Source organism: Platalea leucorodia, assembly GCF_965183815.1.
Source record: "Platalea leucorodia genome assembly, chromosome: 8".
NCBI classification, from domain to species: domain Eukaryota; kingdom Metazoa; phylum Chordata; class Aves; order Pelecaniformes; family Threskiornithidae; genus Platalea; species Platalea leucorodia.
This window is the reverse complement of record NC_138830.1, coordinates 20,680,417-20,692,569: the sequence shown is the minus strand read 5'-3', so window position 1 is coordinate 20,692,569 and position 12,153 is coordinate 20,680,417. Positions and strand designations below refer to the sequence as shown.

The 12,153-nt window shown below is 42.2% G+C and overlaps 1 protein-coding gene across 2 annotated transcripts in view; it reads right to left on the bottom strand.

Moving 5' to 3' along the window:
- The window catches only part of WDFY1 (WD repeat and FYVE domain containing 1), a 28,248-nt gene extending 16,378 nt beyond the window's left edge, over window positions 1–11,870 (bottom strand). The window contains exons 1-5 of one of the 2 annotated variants that reach the window (XM_082320237.1): window positions 11,651–11,726; window positions 11,010–11,327; window positions 3,634–3,701; window positions 1,824–1,897; window positions 545–599 (exon numbers count right to left, since the gene is read on the bottom strand). In XM_082320237.1, the coding sequence (XP_082176363.1) occupies window positions 545–599; window positions 1,824–1,897; window positions 3,634–3,640 (136 nt within the window). In that variant the 5' untranslated portion in view covers window positions 3,641–3,701; window positions 11,010–11,327; window positions 11,651–11,726. Of the gene's footprint in view, window positions 1–544; window positions 600–1,823; window positions 1,898–3,633; window positions 3,702–11,009; window positions 11,328–11,650 lie in introns of both variants that reach the window. The other variant, XM_082320236.1, reaches the window with a different exon arrangement.
- Between the last annotated feature and the right edge of the window lie 283 nt (window positions 11,871–12,153).

The following is a 12,153-nucleotide window of genomic DNA, read 5'->3' as shown; positions in this document are numbered from 1 at the left end:
TAAGGATGTGCAGACAAATGCTGAAATTAGCATCTCCATAAATATTAGAACAATCTCCATTCCTCATGTACTGGAAAAAATAAGATCTTTTTTATCCCTATTGCTCTCTTAAGATGACAGGGAAGGCAAGGACTCTTATCTTCAGCTAGAAGTAACCAAGCCCAGTGATTACAGAAAGTAAGGATGGAAATTGCAAATACCAAAATGCACCTTTAGAAAGCTCTTACCCTAACATTCATGCAGTATAACTACTCCACTTGAAGAGCAAAATCTGAACTCAGTAGTTCTGGCTCATTACACTCGCAGGCTAACGATGTACTGAACTTAATGACAATGACTGCAACTCACTCAGCTGACTGAGGATTACTCAATAACAGAACATTTATCTTATGGCAGTTATCCCCAACTAAGTGACAACTGGAAGGTCAGTCACATTTAAAGCATATTTGGACTTGGTTAATCTGTGCCAGTGTCCAGTTTCCCAACCATTTTAGATGCCTCCCCTTCCCACAAATGTTAGTGTAGACACTGGTTAACAGTTTACCTGGATAGGTCTTCACAAAGTTCATCTTATTAAAATCCTCTGAAATATGAAACTCCTAAAAGCAAAGTGGAATCATTAGAAAAGGTACTGCAGTAACGTAAGCAATATTGATACCCAAAAAAGAGCAGTAACCTCACAGGCCAAAATTTGCATAGCAGCAATATATCTCACTAAAAACTAGCAGTTTCTCAGGCTGGAGTATAGCACACTAACACACCAACTGTAAATTAAGGTTATTAGTGAACTACATTTTCAACAGGAAGCATCCTTTCAGAACCAAGTTTGCTGAAGGAGATTATAGGAAGAAATAAGATCTCATTTGTCCCCAGCAGGAACAAATAAAACTGTATCTTGCAGTATTTAGGATTTAAGTATCTGAGACTTCAAAATGGACAGATTTAAGTGAGAGTATTCTCTATTTGATCCATTAGGCTTACTGAAATTTTAAAAGTCTCAGCTTACAATTTCAAGTACTTATCACTAGAATCACTATTCTATGTAGGGCTGTGTAGGCTATTCACAGTAGTCATCAGTAGAATCACTATTTATGACACGCATGCAGTAACCTGGCTCCTTACAGGACAGTTATTATTTTGACCTTATTTTCATAGAGAAGGGAAACGATTAAAGCATCTGAGAGTCACAAGATTCCTCTCCTTTGCCAAGCAAAGAGGGGAAGTATACAGACCCGCTTTCTGTTCTGCCGTTATGTATCTGCTCTCCAGGCAAGGGAGAACAATTACAGCAAGAGTATAGAGAGACCGAAGGAAGACTTCCGAGAAAAAACAGAAACCAACCCTGCCTCTTGTAATTTTAGAGCTAGCGTTGAAATTTCCACATCATAAAAAAGATCTGCAGCAAGAAAATCCAGAGACACATGCATGGCGAGATACAGGCAGGTCCATGCTTCTGGCCAGATGCAAGCTAGCTGCAGTTCACAATCCCTGTTGGTGCACCGCCATGGCCCTCTGCCCAGCTTAATGTACAACTCAAAATAATTCCTTGACAAAGTGTAATTGTCTGGGTCCACTGCTACACTAATGGCTCAATGACTTCTTGAGGCTAGCTGGCTCACATCTAGCCAGAAGAACCCTTGTTTATTTGCAGTCCTCCCGTGTACATCTCAGGTAAACTGCCAAGAAGTACAGCCATTTAGTAGTAGCTGCATTCCAAAAAGAAGGGGAAGAAAACAAATTATCAGCTGCCAGCAACACCTGGTGCTCACGGACAATCTAAGCAATTCTAATCTACATTCTGAAGAAAAGTCACAGCAACTTACCATGATAGCTCCATTATCCTGGCCTACAAATATTCGTCTGCTGTCATGATGATAAGCCATGGCTGAACATGGCGCTGTGAAAAAAAGCAAGCACATTATAGTTATTGAAATAAAGGTATTAGGATGCACATGACTTTTACTAAAACCAATTCTTTCACTCAGGACAAAAGCCATTTAATCTTAAGTAGCTTGACAGAAATTAGTCTGCATGGATAACATCCCTTGGTAAGACAGTTAAATTCCCATATGTGAAGCTGAGGAAAGGTACACTACTACAGTAACTCAGATATACTGCTAGGAACCGTATGCAAACACAATTTCCTGCCACAAGGTGCAAGTCAGTAAGAGGAATTTTACACAGGCTGAAAGCTTAGCTAGCAGCAACAGCATCTGCAGCTGGTTACGCTTAAGAACTTGAGCTCACTAAAATTACTCAAATGGAGCCCTCAGTTGTATACAAGAACAATATTCCGTTCTTTACATTTGAGGACTGTATCATGAGAGAGAGTAAAGTGCTAGACAGAAATATGTAATTGCATGTCAACTTCATAGGGAATCATGTCTTGACATTTGAAACTTTAAGCAGACTCATGTTTTTGAGATTACATACAATCTCTTCTAGCAGAAAACCTCTAAAGACCTACTTCCCTTTTTGAAATTAAGAGCTAAAATAGATGTGGAAAGCAATGACAACAAAATTACAATAAAGTGTCCTAATGAAATTTTAAAAAAAAAAAATTTCACTGAAGAATGCCCTCATGAAACTTGCAAATTACAAGGATAAGAAGGATACAGTGTTCTAAACTAACACCTTCTTCTCCAAGACAGTCAGAAAATGTGGCCTTGAAGGTGTTTTTAGAAATTTAAAGCCAGACAGGACAGTCTGGAATATTACAGTGGTCATACTGCATAAGGACAAGTCCATCCCTTGGAACTACCTACAGGCACACTTTATTTTGTATAAACCTTCTTAGAGCACAATCTGAATAGTCTATTTATAAAATTGACAAATGGAGCAATGGCTGTAATTTAGACTAACTATTAGGAAAAAAAAGATTACAGTTGGCATTTCTAATCTCAACCCTAGGCTACTCAGCCTGCAGCTGAAAAGACACAGAACATCAAGCAGTCCAATTCTTTGGTTTTCATTTAACATTTGTATACAAATTACTGCAGAAATTGACATTCTAAACACTACCCTTTGTTTGTATGACATTTTATTTTGTCATTGTATTCCCTCTTTTTATATGTCGTATGTGTCTAGGTAGCAACTCTACATTAAAGAAGTTACAGCAAAGCACCCAGGCTGAGTGATGTTTCAAAATCAAAAAAACACACTGACGCTCAAGATCTACTGAACACTGAAGCAGCTACTCAGTATTGCTTTCTTAATAATTTAAATGCTGGGGAAAAGAAAAAAAAGAAAAACAGCAAACAGAAAAAAAAAAGATGCACACCTTGGAAAGCAGAGTATTCTTATGTCTGAACTTTGAGCTAGTGGTTTGAAAAGCTCACTTATTCAGCAGACGAGTTATTTGCCAGCATTTGAGACATCTACAGCTGCAGATCCACACAGTGTTTTACCTGGTGAAGGATCTGGCTCTGACAGAATGCTGCCTTAGATCTCACCCACTACGCAGCTAGTTTCAAACTAAAGTCTGAGCTAGAGTTGCTGCAAAGTTCCCAAATTCAAGATCATCACGTGAATCCAGCACTTGGGGAAATGAGAAGGAGGTATTCCACACATAGCACAGGTACAAAACCCATGCTATGCTTGGCCATCACTTACCATCTCCAGTATTGTACTTACATGACATGGTGTGATAGATGCTGGGCCAGTATTGTCCACTGTCTCTCTTCAGCCATACTCGTATTGTTCTGTGTCGTGGGAAGAGCGGGGAGAAGACAGTTGTAAATAAGTGCATCATGCCTTGCATCTGTACCAGTTCATTACTTATATATCAGCTCCAATCCTCTTAGCTTTTGTGCTACTCAAACATAATATTTAGAGGAACAACATAATAGAAATAATAGTACTCCAATAGTACTCTAATATAACAAGAATAATAGTACTAGGAATAGCCACCCTTGGATTCTGAAGAGTTTTCTTCAAAACTATTTATACATTGAGTTTCAGTTAAGTATGAAATGGAAATACTATTTCAGCTCACCTCAGAAATTCTTACATATTACATCCCTTTAATTCCTTCTCCTTGGCTCTGGCTGATTTAAGTCAAATTCAAGTTGCAGAAACTTTCCAGCTTTGGCAGAGTAAACCACAGTTTGTTTTATAGCAGATTAGGTGCTTGATATGTTTAAAAAAAGGAATTGCAAATCATTCCATTATGGAAGTCTGAACTTTCGAATTTTTACAGCTTCTCTGCAAAACTCATCCTTCAGCAAGCCAGATACTGAGTATTAGTAACAGAAGCATCGCATCCTCCAGATCAGCACATTACTGACATCTCCATCCCCAAATATTGATGTATGGATTCATAAAGGACACCATATCTAGTTCAGTATTATTTCCTCTAAGCCATGCCTCTACTCCCTCATGTACGAATGCAAAGGACAAGCAATGTTAGTAGCACTGTTACTTTGCACTGCTCCTCTGGCCTAAATACGAACAGGATTGATTAGCCAGGCAAATGGGAATTGAAAAGAAGTTGACCAGACGACTTGGACAGCATGCTAAGGCTCTTTATAAAATTGTTTTTAGTTTGTAACCTTCCAGAATCAGGCCTTGGAAGGAAATGAAAAATGGTCTTGAGAACGTTTAGCATTATACCACTCTCATGACTGTCAAATCCTGGGAGGAGGGATATAAGAAAATCAGCAAGGAAGTGGAAAGTTATTGTCAATTAAAAACATTCCTACAACAGACACATTTGAAGGGAATCTACATCGAGAAGTTAAAAGCACACATGTAGACAGTGTTAAGGTTATTTTAAGTCTACTTGAAATTTCCTCTCCAAACCATTGTTTGCCTTCTTGTTACTGTTTAAATCCAACTTCCTCATTCCTAAATGGAAACCTAAATGACCTGTAAATATGTATACTTGGAAACACTGTCAAGAGATTTCACTGAGATGAGCTGTTCTATTTACTTTTAGCTAAAAAAAGGCCTGGTATTTAGAATCTTTTAGAAAAAAAACTTAGGGGACAGATTTGCTAAACATCATATAGGATTGCTAGTAAGAGTCTAACAAAAAGCGCACAGGAGGGGACGGGTATCTTGCATCAGGACTAGAACTTTTCAGGTTGAAGATATAAAGGTAGTATTCTAATTTTGTAATCCATTTAAGGGCTTTTCTTTAAAAGACCACTCAAAAGAGACAATGCCCACCCTTAATGTACTACTCTCCTTTTCTAAAACTTAAAACAAATACAGCTAAGTACACACTGCCTCAAAACAACGATTTTCAGCTTTTGAATCAAATCACTTTTCCATCAGTTCAGTGGCAAATGCACAATACTCCAGTCCATTAAATATTTTGCATTAAAGACTGTTGCTAAAAGCTATCACTTCCTCTTTACAATAATCAACACCCTGCCTCATGGTCAGAAAGTTAACGCTTCAGAAGAGCAGTTGCTATTTCTTGGTAACATGAGAAAACAAATAAACCAATACTTCCCAGTCAGTCTTATGATGCAAATGCCAGTAGTTGCATGGGTTAGCACCTATGCATTTTTAACGGGTTTTTAATCTGCTTTTTAAAGCAGCTCCATCATACTCAAATGGTTCTGAACATCTCAGATGGTAGCTTCCACCCTTACTAATTCAACTCTTTCACTTCTAGCCAAAATCATGTAATTATTTTTGATATAAAAAGACTAGGAGTTATCATAGTGATTGAGATCGTGCATTGCCGATTTTCCCAAAGTAGACTTTGTTTCCTCTCAGTATTCTGGTCGATTATACTAAACTAGGAATTAATACACAGGAAGCAAGGATTTGCTTTTTCTAAGCAAATTATTTCCTGGACGTCTAATTTGTGCACTGATCATCAACAACACAGTCCCTCACTAAATTCCCTCACAAGAGTTAGCAAAATTAGCTTCTGAAAGCTTCTTCTTTTGGTTTAAGTAAGATTTAGAGTTCACTAGCCTCATGCTTGCGAAGATAAGCTGTCAGCTTTATATCTAATTCTACAAAGCTCTGACTGAGCAAAATTTGAACAGATTGTTTCATAGTAGTTAGCAAATAACCTGTGCCAAAATCCCACTTCTCCTCACTTCTCTCTCCTACAGACCTGTTGTGGTGGTGCATCTCCTTTTGTCAGGACAAATTAATTTGTGAAATATCAGTTCTAGCTTAAAGGACCAGAGAAGTCCTCCAGTAATGCCGCGTCCACAGTTGCCTTCTACCATGAAATTGTTTTATTATGAGAACCATCATATCAACTCTAGAGTCTTCAGCATTCTTCTCAAAATTTGGTCTTTATTTAATGAAGAGGCCTGTGCTCAGTACCTAAGAGCTGGCTACCACTCACCTTTCCTCAAGCATTCCCTATTAAGGGCCTAGAAGGACACAGGTTTGTTTGACAGCAGTCTCAGTAAGGACGTAAAAATGTTGAAACTCATTAAGAAGCACCCAGAGATACATACATACTTTTAAAATCACAGTAGACTCAGATATCCGAGAGTGGCAGGAGGAAGTAAAACAAGATTAAAAAAAGACTTCCAAACTTCCCTAATATTGAGTATTGAACCAGAAGTTGCTTTCAGCTGCAAAGCATGGACATTTATAGAAGAGCAATTCAAAGGGGTTTTTTTGTTTGTTTTTTTTTTTTTTTTCATGTAACAAAGAAACACACAGAAAAGCCATCCTTAAGCAATACTGAATGTGGCCTTACCAATTTCTAAGGATTTTGATTGTTCTCAATTGCTGTTTCTTTTACAGAGTGAGTAAGCACCCAACAGTGCTGGAGAAAAAATTTGGGGTTTGAGAGCAGAGAAAATCCTTCAGTATTCTAACAGTATTTGTGCTCATGCCACATAAGCTGCCCTCTAAAAGCCAAATGCACGTATGTCAGGGAGAAAGAAGTGATGAAAGATTAGCAGGCAAATCCAAACTTGTTACAATACAAGCACTGCTGCAAGCACTACGCAGCTACACCAGCCCTGTTCTAAGAACTGCATCTTCCTAACACCTTCAAACAACGAACAATTGCTTTCCTATCTGAAATCAATCACCAATAATTGTTTTCCTAGCAAGGACAGAGACTGCATTTTTCTGGTAGTCAAAATAAACCTGAAGTATTTAGACTGCTATTGACCGTGTTTCCAAAACAGCATTAGGAATCTGGTTTAATCACAGTGCAATGCAAGCCGAAGGACACAGCTTGCAGTTGATGCTTTTTATCAAATTTCTGCTCACTAAAACATTAGTTTTGACCAATATTTAAGTTCCATAACCATAACCCTAATACCGCAACTTAAGCAGCGGTTCCAATGCAATAGCAGCTGCTGATGGTCATAGAACACCAGCATTCAGATGTGCCAGTGACTCTAGAGATCCTGTTAGCCTGTGGTAAATATAATCCCTTCATCTTGCATCTAGGGTCTTGTACACTAGCTTATCATCCTTCAGCATCCCCAACTACAGCTGGGAAACACTCATCTTGCCTTTGTTATTTGTCTGCTGAGAACAAGGATAATAAGGCTAAGTTCAGAGACGTCACTGTATCAGAGATCTGTGCAGCCCACACTGGCCTATCTCAGCTCCGAGAAAACACGAGCCAGCCTCGAGCCGACAGCTCTAGCTCACAGCTGGTAGCTGAGCTGGCTGCCCAGGCTGAGGGACACACTGCACCAATTCCAAACATTGTCTTGGAGCCAGGGTCAGGCAAGATGCCCGTAGGGACACAGAGTTAATCATCCTTTCTAGGTAAGTTCTGAGAAAGCTTCACAGATGGCAAGTATACTGCCGAAAAATCAGACTGGGAAAATTAACTATTTAGCTCCTGCAGGTATTCTTGCTTCCTTTTTTGGCTTCAAAACTTTAAAAAAAGAGCTAGATTTTCACTGGTATTCACAAATCTACTATGGCATCTTCTGTACCCTCAAAAACAAATAAAACCATTACTTCTCATTCTAGGAGATATCATTTAAAATAGAAAGAACTAGAACTCCTCTAACAAGAGGACAACCTACAACATTCCTGGAGAATGTTTGCGCACCAATGTTTTCCTCACTACTTACCTTGTAAACACATTCCTCTGACTGGTTATTATGAAATACTTGACAGCCTTAGCTGCATTGAGATCTAATAAAAACTACTTTGGCCCTACTCTTTTGGTGTACACAGCAGCTCCTTCCCTTCTTGAACTCTGTACTTTGCTTGCTGCTAGCAGCATAATCAGTTATGCAGTATTAACACCTACACCCCATTTTTAGTGAACAAACAGGAGAACAGTAAGTTTGATAACACGTTAAACTGCAGGTGAAGGATACATGAGTGAGTAGGCTTTGATATACTGTAGGAGGTATCCCAGATTAGAGGCAATACAGTGCAACAGTTTGTGAAAGTTTAAAGATCTAAGTAAACTCCCATAGTAAAGCAGGCTACAAGAATTTAGGCTTGAGTCCAAAGCTTCTCTTAGAAATGTAGACACACCGAAGGTGCATAACGGCCTCTGCTCTCCTTGCACAGGTCTGTAGCTGACATCAAAGCTTGCCCAGACAAAGATGCAGCTGCATCCTTGGCTCTTACCAACACAGTCTAAGCATGCAGACTGCTAACCCTCAGCATTAGACCTTTAAGTTTAAAGGCTGGCATTGTCCGCTACAGGCAAGCCTCTGCAAGCCTGTACCATGAAATTCTGTTCAGGTTTAACTCAGATACGAACTTTTAAAAATTGCTATTTCCTCTTCTCTCCTTCACGAAGCGCACCAAAACAAACCGAACACAAACATGTTAAGATTCAGCCCACACTAGCACCCAAAAAGCCAACTTCATCCTGCACAGTACTAAGATACCAGAACAAATGGACATAAGAGTGGAATAAAAAGGAAGCTGCTCAGTCCCATCCAAAACAACGTGTCCTACAGAAAGTCATTTCCACAGGAAGGGAAGAGACCAACCAAGTCCATCTTTCAATCAAAGTCAGAAAACATACCTATCACATCCAAGTGTCACTGCTTGCTGGAAGCTCGGTACAATTACTGCCATGGTTCAACAAGGAGCACGATGTACTACTGCTTCAAAGGGTCAAGATCTAAATCCTGCTGCTTTTACATAGGCAGTACTACAGTGAAGGACACTGTTTACCTCTTCACCAGGCAGAAAATTGCATTTTAAACTCTAAGAAGTCCTACTAAGTCGCAAAATCAAGCCCTGAAGAGGCGGGTGCTGTTCCGTGGAGTCATAAAACTGTTTTGCTCTGTTACCCACCTTTCAGCACACACATTGCACAGTATGATGTCCTGCAGTCTAAGAGCATGAAAATATTTAATACATCGATATCTAATTGTACAGTCTGAGAAGCACATATGGCTTTTATCCTCTGATCCTGCTAATGCTGTGCTGAATGCTTCTAGCACCCAAAACTCCAGCATTCTGGAACCTTGGGAAAGAAGACCAAGATATCTGCCACATACTAGAAGTTGACAGTATAACCCTAACACTAATATTAATGCACTTAAAAGCACTTCTTTGACAGCCTATTACAACAGGCACCCAATCTGATGGCTGAAAAAATATTTTTGAGGAATAGTAGTCTGACTCCAAGTGCTTCAGAAAAATATTTTCAAATAGCCTTTAAACAACATAAAGGAAATCTTTGCCTTCGGTTACGTCAAATTTACAGCATTTGTACTTCAGGCTTCTAGAATTCAGTGATGAGTTTTTACTCCAGTCCCAATAATTGATAGCTCATCTAAGAATTAAGTGTGCTAATCTTCAGGGGTAAAAAAAAAAAAAAAAAAAAGGGGGAGGTGGAACCCAGTTAGCCACTTCAGAGAACTACTTATTAAGTCTTCCTCTTCTAAATTCAACTACTTCTACTGCCTGTTTTCGAAAGAGTTCAACTGGCACTTGAAAACAATTCTTAGCCTGCCAATGAAATTCTTACCACCTCTCCACAGGAAATGAAGATAGACTAGTACCTTCTGATTTCTCAGAAGTGCTGATAATCAGTGCCAATAAGTGCGGCTATAGCTTCACATTTTTTAATATCAGATTTATGTTGCCACGTCACTAAGAAATATGACAAATTTGACAGTGTTTCTACCTGATCTGCATAAGAGCACCATGACATGTCCTATATAAATTTTGTTGCTTTAATGCCAACTAATGAAAAACTAACAATATCAACAAACTTCACTTAAACCAGGACAAGTTTACATCCTTTGCGCTTGATTTGTTCCCTTCCCCCCCCCAAATCCTGAATGCCTTGGCTAACAGTAAGCTTAGAAAGTTAGCATGTGCTGTTGCTAGCTTGTCTGTTTGCTCTTTTTAACCTAAAAATAAATGCCAGAAAACCTAGTTTACCAGTTCAGGTAACACCATAGCTCTGCTGATTTTCAGCACTCATGCCCTACTGTGTCTCACAAGGTTAGGCTTTTCAAATGAGAACTCATGCAAAAATTAATACAAATTCAGTTTTAAAAGTTTTATATTATAACAGTAAAATTATACCTCCACCAAGCTACGTCTCAAAGAATGCACTTTCATACTTTAATATGCTCCTTTCAAACACTGCCGCAGCTCTTGGACAGGAGCTCTTAAGAAGCATCTCCTACCCCTCCTCACATTTTAAAGTCACTTTCCACATAGCAGGGGGGAAATTCCAGCTCTCACCACTACACTGCAGACCCCTCACCTCTCTTCCAGCCAACAACTCTCTGTGCTACTTGCTTCCTCATTTTCATTTTTGTTTCGTCTAAATAACTGCTTAATGACATTACCAGCTTTTGCGACAGATGTTTCACATGCTATGTGAGCCAGTGCCGACGATCAGGATTAGACTCTGAAGACATTTTCCGTTCCAATCAGAAACCACTGTCCTCAGCAGCTCATCACCACCTCTCCCCTCAGATCTGCCAACTCACTCCCTGAACTGTTTCAGCCAGAATGAAGCAGGTTGGAGACCTTCAGACTGAGCCATGGGAATGGGCCTGTTCTGACTGAAGCAGCTCGGGGAGCTCCAACTCTCCGCACAGACAGGGGAAGCACCAACGTACCAAAAGGTGATTCAGCCGGCACAGCTCAAGGCAGAGGAGAACATATTCCCACATTTTTGTTTCTGCTCACAACCACCGCAGGAGCCTTTCACACGCACAAAGGAGCTGCACTTCTCCATCTACTTCGCCGGGGCTGGGAAGCACGCGTGAAGTGCAACAGCTTCGTCCCATCAGCAGGGAAGCGCCGTCAGCTCCGCGCTCCCAAGCCCCGCTGCCTCCCCCGAGGGCGGGAAGCCGGCTGATGTATGTTCCTCCCTCCAACTGCAGCTTCGGTTATTTCCTTATGGCTCCAGGCAAAAAGTCGTGGCTGCGTGCCTCCTGGCAAAGTCATACCGTAAAAACTGATTTTGCCCCCGCCCCAGGGCTCCGCTTCCTCGGCTCAGCCAGCTCCCGCCAGCTGCCGCCTTCCGCGGGACCGCTGCGCCCCGGTGCCGGCGGCTCCGGGATCGGGGGGCTCAGCCCCAGCCCCGCACGCAGCGGAGACCGCCGAGGGAGGGGAGTGGGCCCGACCCTCCGCTGAGGAGCCGGGCCTGCCCTGCCCGCCCGGCCTAGCCCCTCGCCGAGCCCCCGGCGGGGAGAGGGCCCTGAGGGGCCCTCACCGCCCCGCGAGGCGCCTCGGCGGGCCGGCGGCCTCCGCTCACCTGTCCTCGCTGGCCGTGATGACCCCGTCCTCCTTGGGGATGAGGAGCGCGGCGCTCACCACGTCCTGGTGCCCCTCGACCTTGCTGAGGAGGACGGGCCGGCTGCTCTGCGGCCGCGAGTGGATCTCGGCCGCCATGTTGCCGCGGGACCGGCCCGGCGCCCATCAGCTGACGGCGCGGGGAAGGCCCGGCGGCCGCCGTAACGCTGCGTGTAGCGGCGCCGCCCCGCCGGGCCGAGGTGCCCCGTGTAGCGGCGCAACGGCGGCGGCGCTGACGCCGTCTCTGGCGTAGGGCGGGCCGGCGGCAGCCGTATTCTCTAGAATAGAAGAGCCTCCGGCCGTATCTCGTGGAAGAGCGGGGAAGCACGATCTGGCTCGGGGCAGGGCCTGCCGTGGGGTCTTTCAGCCCCGTGGGCAAGCGTCACCACCAAGAGGCCCGTGGCTTCCCAAGGAGAAGAAGGTGGCCTTGGCCATGCCCTCCGGCACGCACGCCACACAGCTCCG